Source organism: Peromyscus leucopus, chromosome 8b (genome assembly GCF_004664715.2).
Source record: "Peromyscus leucopus breed LL Stock chromosome 8b, UCI_PerLeu_2.1, whole genome shotgun sequence".
NCBI classification, from domain to species: Eukaryota; Metazoa; Chordata; class Mammalia; order Rodentia; family Cricetidae; genus Peromyscus; species Peromyscus leucopus.
Genome location: NC_051086.1, coordinates 58,751,323 through 58,771,957, shown reverse-complemented (window position 1 = coordinate 58,771,957; position 20,635 = coordinate 58,751,323). Strand labels below are relative to the sequence as shown.

Here is a 20,635-nt window from a genome sequence, read left to right as displayed (position 1 = left end):
TCACAGGCCTGGCAACCTGAGTGCCATCCCCCAGACTCACAAGGTGACAGACAGGAAGGAACTAACTCCCAAGACTTGGCCACTGACCTCCACATGAATGTTGTGGCACTACCCTCCCCCCAAATAAATGAATTAATAAATTTTCTAAGAGAAATACTTGTTTAATCAATCTTTATCATTGGACATTTAGGTTGTTTTCCATTTCAGAAACAAACAAACAAAAAAAGATGTTTTGAAGTGATGGAAAGAGTAGTCTTGGGACTGAATCCAGGACAACAGAGGAAGAGCCCTGCAGCTACCTCCTTCCGCTCACCCCATTCCACAGGGTCTCTATCCAGGCCTTCCAGCCCCACCTGGGGACACTGCCAGGGCCAGACCCACAGCCAGGTGGCCTCTAACCCTTGCCTCTTCCGGGGCACAGTTTTTGCTTCGTCTGTCACAGCCTTGGCATCCATTCCGGCACAGAGCCTGATCTGGTCCATAACAGTTTCAGCGGCTTCCCTCTCCACATCCCCATCCAGTCTTTCCATTCACCAAATGCGGGGTCTTCAGTGCCTTGGTGGCACAGACCTGAGTGCAACATTCTCATAGAGGGGCTCCTCCGGCTCCTTCTCTTTGGCCTGCCTCTGGGAACCCTGTCCCAGGGAGCTGTTCCCAGAGACTGGCTCCTGGACAGTCTCTAAGCTCTCAGTGCCATCTCCCGGACCTCTGGATGCTTCCTCTGGCCTAACCTTGGTATACTCTATGGTTCCAGAGAGCATGGCATCTGGAGCTGAGCCAGAGCTCTGGGAGAGCCCAGGGCTGCCCAGGTTCCGACCCGGAGATCGGCGTAAAGGCTTAGCGATGGCACTCTTGACCTTGGGTGCCTTCTGATCTTTCTGGTAGTTTCCCAAGCGACGAATGACAGACCAGACAGAGCCCTCGGGTTTCTGGGGTGACCCTGCCAGCATGTAGATCGTGGCCACAGAGCATGAGCTCTCCTGGACGCTGCTGCTGGTGGCTTCCACACAGTCGGCCACTGTCTGGTTACTAGGTGGGAGTTGGTGGTGACTAGTGGTGGCCTCTCTGGGGCTTGTGGCAGCAGGAGCATCCTCCTCTGTATTTGCTTGCTCTAGGCCTGCAAGCTCCTCGGCCTCCTGCCCTTCAGGACATGACTGAGCACCTCTGGAGAGTCTCTTGGGTTTTCGGATGGGGCTGGAGAGATCCCCAGAGCTTCGGCCATTCTGTGACGCAAACTTAGTACCTTCAGCAAAGGAGACGGATGGCCTCTTGGCCCGAGCCAGGCTGGAGGTGCGAGGGATGGGGAATGGTGTGGAAGCATCCTCAGGGGGAGGGAAGGGGCCTCCAGGAAGGCTGGCCGCTGGCGACTCTTTTGGGCCACAGAGACCATCTCTGGCAGGGGAGAAGACAGAAAGAGCTTGTGTAAGGCTAGGCATGCTGCTCTAATCCGTTCTACCTGGAGCACAAAAGCCCAGAGTCTTCCCAGAGGCCTCAGGAAGTGGCAGGGGAGAGTGAGGCAGGGAGGGGCTGGTGCAGTGAGCTGCAGGCCTTCCCTCTCTTCGCTCTACCCCTCCCTGCTCTGAGCCACTGCTGCACAGGGTCCTGTCTCTCCAAAATGCCATCACTACAGCCTCCTTCTCACTTGCTAATTCCTACTGATTCTTCTAGACTCACTACAGCTATTACTAACAGACACATTCCTTAACCCGGGCTACCCCAGGCATGGGTAACTTCGGAGTTCCTCTTTTTTTTTTACCTGTCCCAATAAAGCATGACTGTTGTGACTGTCCTCTGAGTCAAGCAACTGCCATGTTGGAGTGTTGAGCTGTGTCCTTGGAAAAGGATTATCCCCGCTGTTTACATCCTCCTATGGAGGGGTGGAGAGGGTCAAGAGACCCTCACCTCAGTATCCAGCCCTTCCCGCTACCTGTCGTGTGCCTGGTTTTTTGTTTTTGTTTGTTTGTTTTTTGGCTTAACATCGACCGATGCATGGGTTAAATGCATGTGGCCTCTGGGGAGGGGCTAGATTATGTAGGCTGGGGAATACACAGGAGAGGAGGGCTCCGTCCCTATGGCTGGGTAAGCCCACATCCCTATGGGTAAAGGCTTTCTAGGTATGGCCTATTGCAGGGAGGAGCACCCATACCCTATAAATAAACCCTCATTATATGGAAAACAAATACATTCGTTGGTTCCCAGAATAAGCTTTGGTGGCATCGTGCCTCAGTTTGTTGTTGAGACCTTAATTTTAAAAGAAGGGGTAGATATTGCTTATGTTTTCCCCAGAAGGAATTTTAGGACAATTCTATCCTCTATTGTCTGGTAACATTTTTTTTTTTTTTTTTTTTTTTTTTTTTTTTTTTTTAAGACAGGCCTCTCTACATACCTCTGGCCATCCTGGAATCCACTATGTAGACCAGGCTGGCCTTGAACTCACCTGCCTCTGCCTCCCAAATGCTGGGATTAAAGGCATGCGCCATTATGCTCAGCATGACTTTTCTTTTTTTTACTGCCCAGCAGACCACAGGCTGGGGGAGGACAGGACTCTCCTTTGTTCTGAATTTGTTCTCAGAGCCAGAATCAGCAAATGGTGAAGAATAAGCAGGAGACACATTCACTTAAGGAGCCCAGACAGCTCCGGGATGGTCCGAGATGGGCCAGGTTGCTGGGGTGGGGGGCTGCTGGGCGCGGGGGTGGGGGGGGTGGGGGCTGCTGGCACTACCTTCTCGAGGCGGCATGAAGTTGGCGTGACCTTCGTCTTCTTCTCCGGAGTCAGGATCAGAGGAGAAGGAGTCATCAGAGGCCCAGCCAGCCGAGGGCGGCTCGATGAAGCTGTGGTTGAAGGGGACTTCCGGGTCGTGGTGAGAAACTGCAGGGGCTCCGGGTCAGGTCTGCGGCCGCATGGGAGGCCTTGTCCCTTCTAGGCCCTAGACCCCTGACCCTGACCGCCAGTGCCCACTTACCTGTCACCCAGGGTAGCTTGTAGTTACTGAGAGAGCCACAGGACAGCGCGGAGCCCAGGCTGGTGAGGGCCCCCCACACCTGCTGCTTCATTCTGAACAAGGGGGCTCCAGTTCTCTCTGGCCTGAGAGGACGGCAGAGGGAGGGTGATCAATGTACAGGACCCAAGGGGGCCCAGGCCAGACTGACAGGGTGTGACAGGTGACTACATCCACTTCAGTGGCCCTGCATTGATGATAGAATAAAACCCAAACTATGGAGTGCTGCAGAATATTTGTTTACACTGTGAAGACATGTGTCTTTGCCAAGGTGTCTTCTGGTTGTTTTAATAAAGAGCTGAATGGTCAATAGCTAGGCAGAAAGAGGTTAGGTGGGACTTCCGGGGACAGAGAGGACTCTGGGAAGAAGAAAGGCAGAGACACTAGGAGATGCAGAGCAAGCAGGATGTGCCGGAGGAGGGTAAACAGCCACAAGGCAGACTGTAGAATATACATCATTAATATAAATGAGTTCATTTAAGTTATAGGAGCTAATTAGGAACAAGTCGATCTACAGATCGAGCTTTCTTAATTAATAAGAAGTCTCTGTGTCTTTATTTGGAAACTGGCGGGTGGGACAAAGGAAGACTCGTTACAATGGAGCCCAAAATCTAAATCTCAGAAGGCAACATGGCTCTGGAACAGTTGTTCTAACCCATGGGTCGCGACCCCTTTGACAAACTTCTATCTACCAAAATACTGATACTACAATTCATAACAGTAGTGAAATTACAGTTATGAAGTAGCAACAAAAATAATTTTATGGTCGGGGGTCACCACAACATGGGGAACTGTATTAACAGGCCACAGCATTAGGAAGGCTGAGAACCACTCCTCCAGAGCCAGGCACTAAACGTGTTGGCCCTGATTGCACTTTCCTTGGCCTCTGTGGTAAATCTGACGGCACCATTGGCAGTACCAGGTACCTGCCGTGGTTTCTCAAGAATGTAGCTTTTTGTGACTCACCATCCTAGCTGAGTCCCAGGAACTGACCCACTTTACTCCCCCGCCCCCCAAACTGGAGTGACAGCTTGTCAAATTTCTCTGACAGCTTTTGGACAAGTCCTCATCTTCAGCCGGGCAGTGTTGGCGCACGCCTTTAATCCCAGCACTCAGGAGGCAGAGGCAGGAGATCTTGTGAGTTGAGGCCAGCCTGGTCTACAAAGCAAGTTCCAGGAAAGGTGCAAAGCTACACAGAGAAACCCTGTCTAGAAAAACCAAAAAAAAAAAAAAAAAAGTCCTCATCTTCTTCTGGGGGTAGGGAGTGGGCTGCTTCTCTACCCTCAGGCTATATGCCCACCAATGAATGCCCCACAGCACCGAGGATAAAATCAAGGATTAGGGTCTCGTATGGTGGCACATTCCCTGAATCCTAGCACTCAGGTGGCAGAGGACGAGGATATCCAGTTCACGATAGCCTGAGCTACACAGTGAAGTATTTTCTCAAAAACAAGCAAGCAAACAAGGCTAAGGGTGTAGCTCAGTAGTAGAGCTCTGGCTCAGCATGTGCAAGCCCTGGCTATGATTGCTAGCATGATGGAGGAGGGAGAGCACTGGACAGAGAGCAGTGAGCCAGGCAGGGCCTCCCTGTGAGCCACCACGAGCCTCAGTGGCTTAGTAAACTGAGGAAAATGATCCTCTCACCACTGCGTTCCCTATTCCAAACTCTCATGTGGTGAATGTCCAAGGGGCCAAGAGAGAGGAAGGACAAGGCAACAGATGAACACATGCTCCCGGCTGGGGCCTCCCGGGGCCTCCATAATCCACCCCTCAGGCTGTGGTCTCCGCAAAACCACGGCTCAGACTTTTTCTCTTCTCTCTCTCTCTCTCTCTCTTTTTTTTTGAGACAGGGTTTCTCTGTGCAGTCCTGGCTGTCCTGGAACTCACTCTGTAGACTAGGCTGGCCTTGAACTCACAGAGATCCACCTGCCTCTGCCTCCCAAGTGTTGAGACTAAAGGCGTGCGCCACCACTGTCAGGCTTTCCTGATGTTTTGAGATCTGATCTCTTCCCTTCGCTTCTGAACTGAGTGGATTCTCTTATGCCCTGACCCTTGTCACGATGTCACAAGCTCAGCCTTCCGTTGCAGGTCTGACTTTGAGTCCCCAGCCACTCAGTAACCCCTGCTCATGTCCATGTGACTCAGACACTTCCTTGTTAAAGGTTTCTAAGGGACAGAAGCGGTTCCAGGCTTCAATCTGTACTAATTATTACTACCTGAAGTGTGACAAGTTCAGGCCTTCCCCACCCCAAAAAGAACACACAGAATGGCCAGTGTTTACCTGTCCTTGGGGTCCAGTCGGTTAGCTGAGTAGCAGTAGACACAGCCGATGATACCCAGGAGGAGGAGCAGCAGAGGTACCAGGATGCCCGCAATGAGGGCGTTTTTACCATGATGGCCTAGGGACACGGGAGATGGTTACATATTCAGTGCCCTCAAGGATCCCGTCTCTGAAGTGGGTCCAACCTTCCCCCAGGGGAGACTCCTGAAGACCATGGGAAGGACCAAATGCTCCCCCATCTTCTCTCCACTTACCCAACTGGCAAGCCCCAGACACAGGGTGGCAGAGCCCCTCTGGACATTGGCAGGGGATAGAGCAGTTGTTTCCATGGAAGCCAGATGGGCAGGAACTATTGCAGCTAGGGTAATCAGAAAGGCAGGCTGAAGGTACCACAGGTAGGGTAGATTTCTGGGTACCGCCCCTGGCCCCTGCCAGGACGACCCCTCTGACTTCTAAGTCACATGCTAAGTGGCCCTGCAGTGTGGAAGTCACAGTAGAGACTTTGGGTAGGACCCGCCTCTGATGACCCTCATCCCTCAGCCTTAATGTGGAGAAGCAAGGCACAGTGCATCAGGACCTGTCCCGCCCCTAATGCCCTGGACCTCCGTCCTTCCTCTAGAAAACTAGGCTTCTCACTTGACGCTATGTGTGGTCCTTTAGATGGACACCTGACTGGAGATGCTGGCTGCTTGACACCCAAAGTACAGGAGGAACAACGTGGGGTCTGGGTCCGACCCCCAAGTAAAGTCTTCATCTGAATAGTGAGCCTCCACCCCCTTTTTTCCCTGATTTTTTTCTTCCCTTTAAAAATTCCTTTTATTGTTTTCTTTTCTTTCTTTCTTTTCTTGTCTTTATTTATTTATTTATTTATTTGGTTTTTTGAGACAGGGTTTCTCAGTGTCGTTTTGGTGCCTGTCCTGGATCTCACTCTGTAGACCAGGCTGGCCTCGAACTCACAGAGATCCGCCTGGCTCTGCCTCCCGAGTGCTGGGATTAAAGGCGTGCGCCACCACCACCCGACCTACTATTTTCCTTTAAAACAAAACAAACAAACAAAAGTCTCATTTACTTCTTAGTCTTTTTAGATTAACCTCTGACTTTCTTCAGAAGGGGCCACCCCACACAGGAGAATTAACGTTTTAGGGTTGGAGAGAGGGTTTCTGGGAAGCAGAGAGGCTCAGTGAGGGATGTTTAGGAAACCTTACACAGAGGCCTGACCTCATCTCCCATAATTCCCTGTCCCTGAGGTCTTGTCCTTACCTGGTCCCCCAGTAGCCAGCACTGCAGACACACTCCCCTGTCACCGCGTCGCAGGTCCCCTGAACACAGTCCGGGCACACAGAGCTGCAGCCCTCCCCGAAGGAACCAGGGGACACCGGTTCTCACATCTGGGGCCACAACAGGGAAGCAAAACTCAGCACTGGGAGGGAAGAAAGGCCCTACAACTCCCCAAAAGGTCATTCCCCTGCAGCAAAGCTCTAGTATACACGGCCTGAAGCTGGAGCCAAACCCAAGTGGGTGACAATTTCCGGGTCCCTGAAGGGAAAAGGAAAGGATGGAGGGGGAGGCAGCTAGATGTATACCCTTCCCAGAGCCCCTCCGAACCCTCTCTGCACCTCAGCAGGGCCAGGAGGCTGTCCCTGCGTTGTATGACTGTGAACACCGCTCTCCTAGAAAAGGCAGCTGAGAGGAAGGGTCTAGGAGACAAATGTATCCCGAGGAAGGTAACCCCTCACCTGTGCCCTAGCCAACCAGGGTCACAGCGCCGGCAGTACCCGGTCTCTGCATCACAGGGCTCTCCAAGCGAGCAGCGTGGGCACTGCTCCTGGCACCTCTCACCAAAGGTGCCGGGAGGGCACTGCTGCTTGCACTGTGTCCCGTTCCAGCCCGGCTTGCACGACTCACAATTGCCCGTGACTGGAGAACACGTGGCATTCGGCTTGCAGTGGCCACAGCTGGAAAGACAGAGGGTTCATGGGCTCAGTGGGGGCAGACTGGGGGCCATACCTTCCAACCTGTCAACTTCCCATTGCCCACTCGGCCTCGAGACACTGAAGAACATCCAGGTCCCAGATGGATCAGTCAAGCTGAAGCCGCACCTGTCTTGTACGTTGGAAAGGTCAGATGGATCATCTCCGAGGGCTCACAGGCCTCCGCCTCACTCCTGAGACCCTGCTCTGTGACTCACCCTTCCCTGGGTTCACAAGGGATGACAGAGGCTACCCGCCCAGCCCCAGCAGTCAAGTTACCACGCCCCCTCTACCTCCCTCTCACCCATCTCTCTTCCTCCCCTCTCTCTGTCCTGTTTCCCATACCACACAATCTCTGAGGCTAGGACAGAGAGGCTGGGGACAGGGACACATGCCACATACGGAACTGCTTAGGAGGCTGTGAGAGGACAATCACTTGAGCACAGGAATTTGAGACTGGCCTGGGCAACACATACACACCCTGTCCTTTTTTTTTAATTTATTTTTAAGGTATATTAGTTTAACTATAACAGAAAAGTCTACAAACTCATTCTTCTTCTTCTTCTCCTCCTCCTCCTCCTCCTTTTTTTGTTTTGTTTTGTTCTTTTTTTGTTTGTTTGTTTTTTGAGACAGGGTTTCTCTGTGTAGCTTTGGAGCCTGTCCTGGAACTCACTCTGTAGCCCAGGCTGGCCTCGAACTCACAGAGATCTGCCTGCCTCTGCCTCCCGAGTGCAGGAATTAAAGGCATGCACCACTACTGACCAGTGACTCATTCTTCTTGAACACACACATGGTACAGCCCTGGTGGCCAGTAGAAACCCTGTCTTTTTTTTTCTTAATGTGTATGGGTATTTTTGCCCACATGTATGTCTGCACACCACTTGCATTCCTGGTGACCACGGAGGCCAGAAGAGGGCTTCAGATCCTCTGAAACTGGAGTTACAGATGATTTCAAGTCATCATGTGGATGCTGAGAATCAAACCCTGGTCCTTTGCAAGAACAGCCAGTGCTCTTAAGTGCTGAGCCATCTCTCCAGCCCCTAAGACTCTGTCATTTCAAAAGATAAGTAATGCTGGCTATAGTGGCACACACCTTTAATCCCAGCACCAGGAAAATCAGGTAGCAGGGCAGAGGCAGAAGCAGGCAAGATCTCTGTGAGTTTATATATAAGAATGTACTTATAATGTACTTCTTGTACTAAATAGTATAATATGATCTATATAATTAGGCCTTCTCTCAAAAAGAAATACATAAGCAGCTGGGTGTGGTGGTGTATGTCTTCAGGTAGGCAGACCTCTGTGAATTTGAGGCCAACCATGTGCCTATTCCAGGCCAGCCAAGGCTGTTACACTAAGAAACTCTGTCTCAAAACCAAAACCAAACACAAAAATACATAGGCGCCGGAGAGATGGCTCACAGTTAAGAACAATTGTAAGTAGTGGCTCTCAGCCTGTGAGTATCGACACCTTTGAATGACTATTTCATAGGGATCACATATCAGATATTTACATTGTGATTCATAACAGTAGCAAAATTACAGTTATGCAGTAGCAACAAAATAATTTTATGGCTGGAGGTCAGCATAACATGAGGAACTGTATTAAAGGGTCGCAGCATTAGGAACCACTGTTGAGAACCACTGTTGTAGAGGAATAGGGTTCAGTTCCTAGTACCCACATGGTGACTTACAACTGGATGTAACTCCAATTCTAGGGGACCTGGGGTGCCTTCTAGCCTCTGCAAGCACTGGTGTATAGACAAACGTGTTGGTAAAACACCCACAGGCAATAAATAAAAATAAAGATTTTTTTTATTATTAAAAATAAATAGCTGGGCAGTGGTGGCGCATGCCTTTAATCCCAGCACTTGGGAAGCAGAGCCAGGAGGATCTCTGTGAGTTCGAGGCCAGACTCTACAGAGCGAGTTCTAGGACAGGCTCCAAAGCTACACAGAGAAACCCTGTCTCAAAACACCTAAACAAACAAACTAATTAATTAATTAATTAATTAATGGACCAGGTGGTGGTGGCATACACCTTTAATCCCAGCACTCAGGAGACAGAGACAGGAGGATCTCTGAGTTTGAGTCCAGTCTGGTCTACAGAGCAAGTTCCAGGACAGCCAAGGCTACACAGAGAAACCCCTGTCTTGAAAAACCAAAATAGACAATAGATAGATGATAGATAGATAGATAGATAGATAGATAGATAGATAGATAGACAGAGCAAACAGAAACTATTTCATCACGATAGTTTTAGGATTAACTCATCTTAATTTTCCATTGTGCTAATAGGAACTTGATTCTTCTCTCCATATATTTAATCACCTGGGATTCATTATCAGGGAGAAGAGGTGGCCATAAAATCAGTTTAGCTGAGCTGGGTGTGGTGCCTTCTGCTCATAATCCCAGCACTCAGAGGCAGAATCAGGAAGACATCTGCAAAGCCAACACCAGCCTGAGTTACATAAAAAGACCCTGTCGTTAAAAAAATTCAGTTTGACTGATTCTGATCAGCACTCAGGAAAAACAAAACAAAACAAAACACTGCAGCCGGGAGAGGTGGCCAGGACCTGAACCCCAGTGCTCAGGAAGCAGGTCTATCTGGGCTATGGAATGAGACCCTGCCTCAAAAACATCAAAAGGGGGGGGCAGCTAGGAGGAGGTGCATGCCTGTAATCCCAGCACTTGGGAGGTAGAGGCAAGGAGCGTCAGGGGTTTGAGGCCAGCCTGATCTACATGAGACTGGAACCCACACCGCACCAAACCAAGCCAAAGACAGAAAGGAGAAAAAGAGAAGAAAACAAACAAACAAAAAGGCTATAGTAATTCTTATTTTTACAGAGTAAAGGCTGAGTTTTATGTTGTCTGGTTACATTTTGACTCATTGTTTCAAATACAGCAGGTATTTTTTTTTTTTTTTTTTTTTTTTTTTTTTTTTATTTTCTTTTTGTCTGCAGGCCAGAGGGCGCCAGATCTCTATGTTGTGAGCACATGTGGTTGCTGGGAATTGAACTCAGAACCCCTGAAGAGCAGTCAGTGCTCTTAACCTCTGAGCCATCTCTCCAGCCCGGGATATAATGTCTGCTCTACATTTTCCTCCCTGACTTTCTGGTGATGGGATTGAACCTAGGGCTTAGTGAATGTCAAGCCAGCTCTCTACTACTGATCTGTATCCCTGAACCCATTCCTTTTTTTTTTCCTTCTTCTAAATATAGTTTGTTGCTACTTTGTGGGGAGGGGAATCATTGAGATAGGGTCTTCATGTAGCCCAGGCTAGCCTCAGACTTGCTATGTTGTTAAAGATGGCATTAAAGGGATCCTCCTGCCTCTAGACTGTTAGTACTGATCCTACATAATCTTGCTACCTCAGTGTGCAGCCCAGGCTGACATCAAATGTATGCTGGCATAACTGGATATCAACATGTAAAAGATTACAAATAGATCCATATCGGTCGCCATGCACAAAACTCATGTCCAAGTGGATCAAAGACCTCAACATAAATCCAGTTACACTAAACTTAATAGAAGAGAAAGTAGGAAGTACTCTTGAACGCATTGGCACCGGAGACCATTTCCTAAATATAACACCAACAGCACAGACCCTGAGCACAACAATTAATAAATGGGACCTCTCGAAATTGAGAAGCTTTTGTAGAGCAAAAGACACGGTCAATAAGACAAAAAGACAGCCAACAGAATGGGAAAAGATCTTAACCAACACCACATCTGACAGAGGACTGATCTCCAAAGTATATAAAGAACTCAAGAAACTAGACATCAAAATACTGAACAATCCAATTAAAAAATGGGCTAAAGAGCTGAACAGAGAATTCTCAAAAGAAGAATCTCAAATGGCTGAAAGACATTTAAAGAAATGCTCAACATCCTTATTCATCAGAGAAATGCAAATCAAAACGACTCTGAGATACCACCTTACACCTGTCAGAATGGCTAAGATCAAAAACACCAATGGCAGTCAATGTTGGAAAGGATGTGGAGCAAAGGGAACACTCCTCCACTGTTGGTGGGAATGCAAACTTGTACAACCACTGTGGAAATCAGTATGGCGATTTCTCAGAAAATTGGGAATCGAACTACCTCAAGATCCAGCCATCCCACTCTTGGGCATATACCCAAGGAATGCTCAATCATACCACAAAGATACAAGCTCAACTATGTTCACAGCAGCACTATTTGTAATAGCCAGAACCTGGAAACAACCTAGATGCCCGTCAACTGAAGAATGGATTAAGAAAATATGGTACATATACACAATGGAGTACTACTCAGCAGAGAAAAACAATGACAGCATGAAATTTGCAGGCAAATGGATAGAATTAAAAAATATCATCCTGAGTGAGGTAACACAAACCCAGAAGGACAAACATGGTATGTACTCACCCATAAGTGGATACTAGATATAAAGCAAAGAACAATCAGATTGCAACCCACAGAACCAGGGAGGCTATATAGCAGGGGGGACCCTAGGATGACTATGGCTTATAATAAGTTTTGGTTTTACTCAATCACTGGGCAAGCCTCAATGAAACATTTCACTATCACTATTAGGATAAGAATTTATACTGTATCAAGTTGATAATAGAAAAATAAATACATAAATAAATAAATTAAAAAATATATGTAGTTTGTTGCTACTTTGTGGGGAGGGGAATCATTGAGACAGGGTCTTCATGTAGCCCAGGCTAGCCTCAGACTTGCTATGTTGTTAAAGATGGTATTAAAGGGATCCTCCTGCCTCTAGACTGTTACTACTGATCCTACATAATCTTGCTACCTCAGTGTGCAGCCCAGGCTGACATCAAATATGAGACCCTTATGCTTCTGCCTTCCAAGTGCCGGGATTATAGGCCTACCCCAACACAACAGACTGGGCAATAATTTTTGTTTGTTTTTCTTTTTGGAGAGTCTCACTTATGTCATGCTGGCTGGCTTGAACTTGCTATGTAAACAAGGCTAGGAACTTGCAGCCTCACAGGGAATCCTCTCACCTCACTCTCCTGACTGTAGGGATTTAGAGATAGATAGATATAGATAGATTTTTTTTTTGAGACATGCTGTGGCATGTCTTTCTGTATGCTGTGAATATGTGTTACTCCCATTGGCTAATACATAAAGCTGCATTGGCCTATGGCAGGGCAGGATGGAGCCAGGAGGGAAAATCCAAGAGAGCTAGTGAGAGGAGAAAGGGGAGGAAGGGCAGACACCAGCCGCAGTCCAAGGAGCAACCTGTACTGGGATGCAGGTAAAGCCAGGAACACGTGGTGATACACAGATTAACAGTTATCGGTTGAGTTAAGTTGTAAGAGCTAGCTAGTGAGAAGCCTGAGCCATAGGCTACATAATTTGCAATTAATATTAAGCCTCTGAGTGATTATTTTATAAGCGGCTATGGGATGGGGTGGGGTGGAACCAGAGAAACTTATGGCTACAGAGACTTACTATGTAGTTCTGGCTGGTCTGGAACTATGTAAACCAGGCTGGCCTCAAACTCAGAGATCTGCCTGTCTCTGCTCACCAGAGCTGGGATTAAAGGTATGTACTACTATGCTCAGCAATATATAAATATGAAATATAAAGCACAAAATACAAAATATAAAATTATATATATATATAATATCAGCAGTTCTCAACCTGTGATCATGACCCCCTTAGGGGTTCAACAACCCTTTCACAGGGGTCACATAGCAGATATCCTGCCTATCAGATATTTACATTACAATTCGTAACAGTAGAAAAATTACAGTTATGAAGTAGCAATGAAAACAATTTTATGGGGGGGGTCACTCCAACATGAGGAACTGCACTAAAGGATCGCAGCATCAGGGAGGTTGAGAACCACTGCTCTGTATGCTTGAGTATCTATGTGGAGGTATGTGCACATGAGTGCAGTTATCGGCCAGTGGAGGGCAACAGAGGTAAGTGCTGAGACCAACACTCAGGTCCTCTGAAAGAGCCGTCTCTCCAGCCCAGTGGTTTTCACTTTGTTGTTGTTGTTGTTTTGTTTTTGAGGCAGGGTTTCTCTGTGTAGCCCTGGCTGTCCTAGAACTTGCTCTGTAGATCAGGCTGGCCACCAACTCACAGAGATCCTCCTGCCTCTGCCTCCTGAGTGCTGGGATTAAAGGTGTGCGCCACCACCACCTGGCTTCTACTTTTTAACATTAATGGGGCTGAGAGAAGTAGGCATGGGTAGACGTAGATACATTGGGTTTTTTTTTTTTTTTCTTTCACTCCTGCCTTATATGCATTTTGGAGATCGCCTGAGAGACTCCCCTCCACACACCTGTCTTCTTTCTTGCCCACCTCTGCCTGCAGCTCCCCGTCCCTGTTCCCCTCACCTTTCTCTGCACTGTTCTCCGTAGCGGCCAGGGTTGCAGGGCAGCTCACAGCGGGCTCCGTGGAAGCCAGGAGGGCAGGAGCAGTGGCCAGAAGTAACGCTGCACTGGCCTCGCACACACTGGCACCTCTGGTTACACTCAGGACCCCACCAGCCCTGCAGGCAGCTGCAGTAGCCAGAGTCCTGATTACAGGGCGAGTTGTGACATCTGCACTTGAAGCTGCAGCGGCGGCCCCACCAGCCAGGCGGGCACAGGCAGGCTCCGTTGTCCTGGTTACAGCGCGCTACTGGGTTGCATTGGCAAGGACGGTTACATGCGGACGACCACCAGCCGGCATCGCAGTGGCATGCGCCTGTCTTTGGGTCGCACCGTCCGTGGGGGCCGCAGTTGCAGGGGAATTCACAGCGACCACCCCAGTAGTTAGGCTTGCATTGGCACACACCAGTGTACGGCTCACACTGGCCATTTGGATGGCAAGGGCAGGTCTCCCGGCAGTCAGGGCCCCAGTACTGGCCTGGGCAGCCTGTGAGGTCAGCAATGGGAGATAAGTGGGTTTAAGCCTGGGCACAGGTCCTCGCCCTTCCCCTTCCTCAAGGAAAAGGACAAGGGCCTGCTCTTCAAGAGCCAAGGACAGACCCTGGGAACATCTGGCAGCCTCTCCTCCTGGGACTCAGCTCATTTCCGGCCCCAGATTCAGATGATAAAACTCAGCTTTGGCCTTAACGTCTATTTCACATTCCAGAACACAGATCTTGAGTTTGACAGGGATGTGTCCAGACTCATAGGTGGATGGGATTTCATTCATGTCCCTTCCCCCTCCCTGCCGAGGTGTCTCCCTACCCTTGGTCGTCACTGACACCTGGATTTCAGGTAGAAGATGTCCACCAGGATGGCAGGAAAGTCCATGTGTTTCAACCCAGGGATTCGTGGTACCTACTACTCACCCCTTCTCGAGAGCCTAGTCCCGGCTCTGGCTACCCTCCACTCAAGTATAGGGTGTAGTCAGCAGGGATCATAGACCTATGACCCCCCCCCCAACCTCTGTATTTCTTCTTACTGAGAAGTTAGAAGCAAAGGGTACCGATAAACGGGGTCTTATGGCGGCGGGTAAAACCAGGCCACCCAGGGCATCTCCTCTGACGCCTGCCCATTTCTGAACCTGTTTCCTCCGCGACCTTTGGGGGATTTTGACCTTACACCTCTATGTTTACATCTCTGTTTGCGTTGCCCACTTCCTGCCCTCACTCGCTTTTGCCTAACAACTTCACCCGGCCCTTGAAACTCACGGGAGCTGCACTGGGCTCCGAAGAATCCAGGTTTACATCGGCAGAGACCTGGCTTCACACACACCTCGTCTTTCCTGCAGGCATCGGGCCCCTCACAGATGGCTGAAAAACACCCCACCCAGGCTGGAAAGGACTGGGACACAAACAAGGGGCATCCCTCCCCTCCCCCCCCACTGCTGGGGCTCTGCTCCCTTCAAAGCCATCCTCTTTGTGCGGGAGAGGGGCATGTGTCACAGGGTGGACACCGGGTCCAGGGCTCAGGAGGGGAGCTAGTGTAGGAAGGGTTTACTGGGTCATATCCTTCCTTTCCTTAGCTAGGGGACTGTCCTGGCTACTCACGGATGGTGCATTCCTGATCTTTCTGCCTCCAGCCTGGACAGCACTGGAGCTCAGAGGGGCTGCAGGGCAGAAAGGGGACAGCAGGTCCCCATAGCGTGGGTCACAAATGCTGACTGAGGTGTGGGGGTCTTCTCCAGCCCCACCTAGGATATCTAGCCCTGATGTCACAGACCATAGTCATAGTATCCATGTTCCCAACCCCCCCTTTTTTCCTTCCCTGACCTCCCCACCGTCTGCCCTGGCCAGCTATTGCCTGCCAGGCTGCCCCTCAGAGCCCCTTCCTTCAGCCCATGACCTCTTACTCGCCTCTTTATTTTCCGAAATGACTCAACCCTAGTCAGCCACCATCTCTACCGGTCAGACTCCCACAAGACCCACCTGTTGCCTCTACAGACGTGCTGACCGGCTGGGTCTAGTGTGGATCCCTGTGTCCCCTGAGTCCAGAGCAGCAGCAGTGGGACTACCATTCCCAGTCCCATGGCGGCCAGTGTAGTAGGAGGGTCTGGTTTGATCTGGTCCCCACAGCGCCCAACCCCCTCCCTGCTTCCTCCCAAGGCTTTTCCTGAGGAAGCCAGCATAGAGGGCGGGCTGCTATGAGGTACCTCCCTGAGAAGGCCGGCAGCTGAACACTCAGAATGAAAGCTGATGGTGGAGCCTGAGTGGCCTTAGCCTAGAGGAGGCCAAAAGATCGAGGCCGCGGGTTCCCTAAGTATTGGAGACAGGCAGGGTGCTGGGGCGAGGTGGGAGCCATACTCCCGAAATAAAGAGACGTTCCTCATCCTCAAAGAGGCTCCACGGAGACCTTTCATGAAACATTACCATGCCCCTGTCCCTGGCTGGGCTGGGAGGTAACAGACCACCGACAGACAGACAGGGAACATTTTTAGGGGTATTATGGGTAAAAGCTTTATTGCACTGATCACCTTCATAAGCCTCAGGGAGGGAGGCAGGCAGCCCTCTGTCTCTCAATGGGGAAAGTGGAGCTCAGAGACACCGTTACCTCTGGCTCTGAAGTGTGGGACAAAGATATCAAGAAAGGGAGAGAGGCTGAAATCCCATCATGCCCAGTGCAGGCTAGGTATAGAGGGGAGCCTCGTCCTTGCTTGAGGTCACACATCTGGACACAACCGGAACTCAAAGTTAGGCCTCTTAATAGCCGAAGTCCTCGGAGCAAGATGTTCATCGGAAGCAGAGAAGGACTAGTCAGGAGTTGGGGGCTGGAAGGCTGCCCACGGGTTCCATGTGGGGTTGCTTTGGGGTCCCTTCTCCTTCCTGTAGCCTGCTGGGAGCTGTGTTGCTGGTCTCAGTTTCAGGGGCCTCAGTTTCACCCCGATACCATAAGCCAAAGCTGGAAGGAAAACCAGGAGAGGTATCAGGGTCCAGACTGAAGGCAGAGGTGTCGGGGTGCAGGCTGAAGGCAGAAATGTCTGTCAGGGGTGCAGGCTGAAGGCAGAAATGTCTGTCAGGGGTGCAGGCTGAAGGCAGAAATGTCTGTCAGGGGTGCAGGCTGAAGGCAGAAATGTCTGTCAGGGGTGCAGGCTGAAGGCAGAGAGAGGTGAAGAGGGGCTTCGGGGGGAAGAGGATGGCACACAGTCACTGGGATCTGAAGGTACTTAGGGCAAAGGGGCAGAGGGAAGACAGATCCGGGAGAGCAGTGTGAAGGCAGAGGAGCAGAACAGATGGGTGGAGAAGAACCAGGCAGGCCCCTCCTCCACCTCCTCCTGCCCTCCCCTCCCCCAACATACAAATTCTGTATTCTGGATCCAGGAACTAGAGGAGCATCATCCTTGTCATTGGAGAGCAGGAGCCACGAGTCATCCTCATCATCACTAAGATAAAGACAAAAGGGCTTAAAGGACAGACACTGTGAGTCCAGCTCATGTGGAGCCTCCTGAAGGACTTTTAGGAGCGTCAGGGGGAAATGGAGTGGCTGCAGAGGCCTCAGGGCGGGAGAGGGAACACGGAGGAGACACAGGACACCTTGAGGCTTTCACTTTCTAGCCTGGCCACCAGGAAAGCCACAGCTTCCTTTAATAAAGAGACCCATCCAAGGAAGGGAACAGAAATGAACGTGGAGAAGTGGCATTAACAGTTTCTTCAGCAGGCCGGACAGCAGCCAGGGCAAATGGGAGCCGTGGGTTCCAGAGGGAAGGGAAGGATGGACGGAGGCAGGAGCAATGGGAGCGTGGGTTCGAGGGAAGGATGGACGGGGGAGGAAGGATGGACGGGGGAGGGAAGGATGGACGGGGGAGGGAAGGATGGATGGGGGAGGGAAGGATGGATGGGGGAGGGAAGGATGGACGGGGGAGGGAAGGATGGACGGGGGAGGGAAGGATGGACGGGGGAGGGAAGGATGGACGGGGGAGGGAAGGATGACGGGGGGGGGGAAGGATGGACGGGGGAGGGAAGGATGAACGGGGGAGGGAAGGATGGACGGGGGAGGGAAGGATGGACGGGGGAGGGAAGGATGGACGGGGGGAGGGAAGGATGGACGGGGGAGGGAAGGATGGACGGGAGGGGAGGGAAGGATGGACGGGGGGAGGGAAGGATGGACGGGGGGGGGGGGGGGAGGGAAGGATGGACGGGGGAGGGAAGGATGGGGGGGGGGGGGGGGGGGGGAAGGATGGACGGGGGAGGGAAGGATGGACGGGGGAGGGAGGAGGGAGGGAAGGATGGATGGGGAGGGAAGGATGGACGGGGAGGGAGGAGGAAAGGATGGACGGGGGGAGGGAAGGATGGATGGGGGAGGGAAGGATGGACGGGGGGAGGGAAGGATGGACGGGGGGAGGGAAGGATGGACGGGGGAGGGAAAGGATGGACGGGGGGGGGGGGAGGGGGGAGGGAAGGATGGACAGGGGAGGAGGAAGATGGACGGGGGAGGGAAGGATGGACGGGGAGGGAAGGATGGACGGGGGAGGGAAGGATGGACGGGGAGGGAAGGATGGAGGGGAGGGAAGGATGGACGGGAGGGAAGGATGGACGGGGGGGATGGACGGGGAGGGATGGATGGACGGGGAGGGAAGGATGGACGGGGGAGGGAAGGATGGACGGGGGAGGGAAGGATGGACGGGGGAGGGAAGGATGGACGGGGACAGCAGGGTCAGTGAGGTGCAGGGCGTGGCTAGGCTGGGTCACTGGGCACAGTAGAACTGCAGCAGACAAAGGGTTCCTGCAGTGGGTATGGAGACAGGATCTTACCTGCTCTCTGCTTCCTCTGGTGTCCCTAACATCTTGGCCTTGATCTTCTTCCGCTGTCTCTTGACTGCCACCTTCATGGCTTCAAGGAGAAGCCCAGGGACCCGGTGATCCGTGAGCAGCTCTCTAAAGAAGGGTGTGGAAGGGGAAGAAAGTGGGAATGCCAACAGTAGGTTTCAGTTGAGTACCTGAGCTCTGCTCTGTTTCCCCAGGAAACACCTGCTAACACCTCTGAACTGAGCTTAGATGGCCCTTCCTTAGAATACTTCTGGCCTGCTGCTCCGGCTTGCTGGCCCTTGGTGCTGCCCTGTTTGAATTAGGTTCCAGAAGGGCAGGGACTATGGAATTTATTTCTTTCCAGTGCCTGAGCAGGACACTGGCAAATATCACTGCTGACTCTATAAATGATTCAAAAAAAAAAAAAAAAATGAGGTGGGGTGACCTGTGGCCCAGGAACAGGGTTCCTAACTTCTGGCCCCTCACCGCTGGAAGTAGGCCAATTCCTCCTTGAGCAAGAATACGTTGGCTTTGAGCTCATTCCGCTCCTGAAGGATCTGCTGAAGCTCCTCCCGGCTGAAGCCACATTGAACGGCCTCTGGAGGGTGCTCTGGCCGCTGCTGGGCATCCACCTGTGCAAGGTCAGGCATGGTCAGAGGGCAGCCTCTCTTAGCCCTCCCCTAAATCCCAGCGCTCACAGTAATGTTAGCCGAAGTGTCTAGTAGGAAACCTTAAGGAACAAGGTTGCTGCTACAGTAGGTGGTGAACTACTGCTGCAACCAAAACTCTGTTGCTGCCTTCTGACTTCCTGCAAACCTTCTCTATACTGCACGGCACACCCAGGCCTGGCCCAAGCGCTGGATGCTGTGAGCTCTGGGATGTATCCTGACTCCGCTCCGGCTCTCACCCGGTCATCTGGGGTTGCCGCTTCAGGCTTCAGCCTCTGTTCTTCGGCCAGCTGGCGGGAGCCATCCTGAGCTATTTGGCGTTCCCTCTCCCGGTCCTGCGCTGCCCTGAGTTGGGTCTGCACTGCGGCCAGCTTGTGCCGCAGCTCCGAGTTGACCAGCAGGAGGCGCTGCAGCTGCTCCTGCAGCTGGGGGTGGAGCAAGAGAGCTAGTGGGCGGGGCTCCGAAGCGCGCCACGGCTCCGCCCCCTCCGTGCCCGCGTCCGGCCGGCCTCACCGCCTCGGTCTCTTGGCTTCGGCGCATTAGATCTCGGCTGTGTGCCCGAAGCTCGTCCCTCTGTCGGTCCGTCACTTCCTTGAGCTGTCGCAGCAGCGCGCGCTCCTCTAAGGAAGGGCTGTTCTTAGCACGGGTCTCGGGGTGCGAAGGCCCCGGGTGCCCCTAGCTCACTGTGCTCCGGCGGGACCCGCACTCACCCTGCGGCCCTGAGCCCAGCTCCCGGCGGAGGCGCTGGTTCTCCTCGCGCAGCCGCCGCAGCTCCAGTTCCGCCTGCTGCGCGGACACCTGCAGCTGGGGGAACCAGGGGACTCGGGGTTAGGGCCTGCTGGCTGCCCGGGGTAAGAGGAGGGGCCGGTGACTCACCGAGTCCGGCGCCGGCCCCACGGCGGCCTTTTCCAAGAGCTCCAGCGCCCGCACCACTAGTGGCACCAGCCCAGCCGCCGCGTCGGGCCCGAACCGGCGTGCCAGCTCCTGCAGCTCAGTGCCCAGGGCCCCCGCTAGATGGTACACGAGCTCCGCGGCTGACCCCGCGCCCACAGCTGAGCCCTGGCTGGGTGGCCCGGGCGCTGCTCTCCTGGACTCCATTTTTCCTCTCCTAAGGCCAAAAGCCGCCCCTACCCTCAACTGGGGCAGGAAAAGGCAAACAGTTCCGGCCCAGGAAGTTTAGGGCCCTAAGGGGCGGAGTAGAAGTGACAAGGGAGGAGCAAATGGAGAAAAGGGCCTTGGGGTGGGAGAGTGCCCTGGGCCCCTTGTGCCCTGTTCTGGTCCACCTACAAGGTCACTGGATACAGGACAGCCAGCTTCCAGGCAGGTATCCAAGAGCTGAGGACCAGGGCTGTAAGTGGTCACTTTAGGCAAGCCCTCCCCATAGCGCCTGACCCAGGCTCCACCCCTGGACTTAGCTGCCAAGCACTCCAGAGAGGTGAAAGACTGAAGGTCAGCAAACAGCCTCCACTGGACTGCAGGGACAGCCACCAGGAACGACCAAGTTTACAGATGGAGTGGGCACCTCAACTACAGGACCAGAGTC

General features: G+C 52.1%; 2 protein-coding genes across 2 annotated transcripts; both read right to left on the bottom strand.

The window, feature by feature from the left end:
• Positions 1-140: 140 nt before the first annotated feature.
• On the bottom strand, positions 141-16,022 carry Scarf1 (scavenger receptor class F member 1). The gene is given in 13 exon segments (XM_028866752.2): positions 141-1,372; positions 1,375-1,392; positions 2,723-2,869; positions 2,964-3,085; positions 5,281-5,398; positions 5,535-5,638; positions 6,541-6,649; positions 6,652-6,668; positions 7,017-7,235; positions 13,608-14,130; positions 14,894-14,995; positions 15,233-15,291; positions 15,611-16,022. Coding segments are annotated over 13 exon segments (2,562 nt in total). The 5' UTR covers positions 15,811-16,022; the 3' UTR covers positions 141-548.
• A 90-nt stretch (positions 16,023-16,112) lies between these two features.
• On the bottom strand, positions 16,113-20,403 carry LOC114691436 (Rab interacting lysosomal protein). Its single transcript, XM_028866753.2, has 8 exons — positions 19,969-20,403; positions 19,803-19,896; positions 19,606-19,712; positions 19,332-19,517; positions 18,911-19,056; positions 18,431-18,553; positions 16,978-17,061; positions 16,113-16,580 (listed from the first exon to the last, which is right to left on the bottom strand). The coding sequence occupies exons 1-8, from the start codon at positions 20,188-20,190 to the stop codon at positions 16,436-16,438; spliced, it is 1,107 nt and encodes a 368-aa protein (XP_028722586.1). The 5' UTR covers positions 20,191-20,403; the 3' UTR covers positions 16,113-16,435.
• Between the last annotated feature and the right edge of the window lie 232 nt (positions 20,404-20,635).

Bases quoted from the DNA above. Each gene is read 5' to 3' on its own strand.
- LOC114691436 (XM_028866753.2), bottom strand. From the start codon at position 20,190: ATGGAGTCCAGGAGAGCAGCGCCCGGGCCACCCAGCCAGGGCTCAGCT. The intron at 19,518-19,605 runs GTGAGGCCGGCC...CTCCACCCCCAG, and splicing joins GAAGCCAAGAGACCGAGGCG to CTGCAGGAGCAGCTGCAGCG. The intron at 18,554-18,910 runs GTGAGGGGCCAG...ACCCTTCTTTAG, and splicing joins GAATTGGCCTACTTCCAGCG to AGAGCTGCTCACGGATCACC.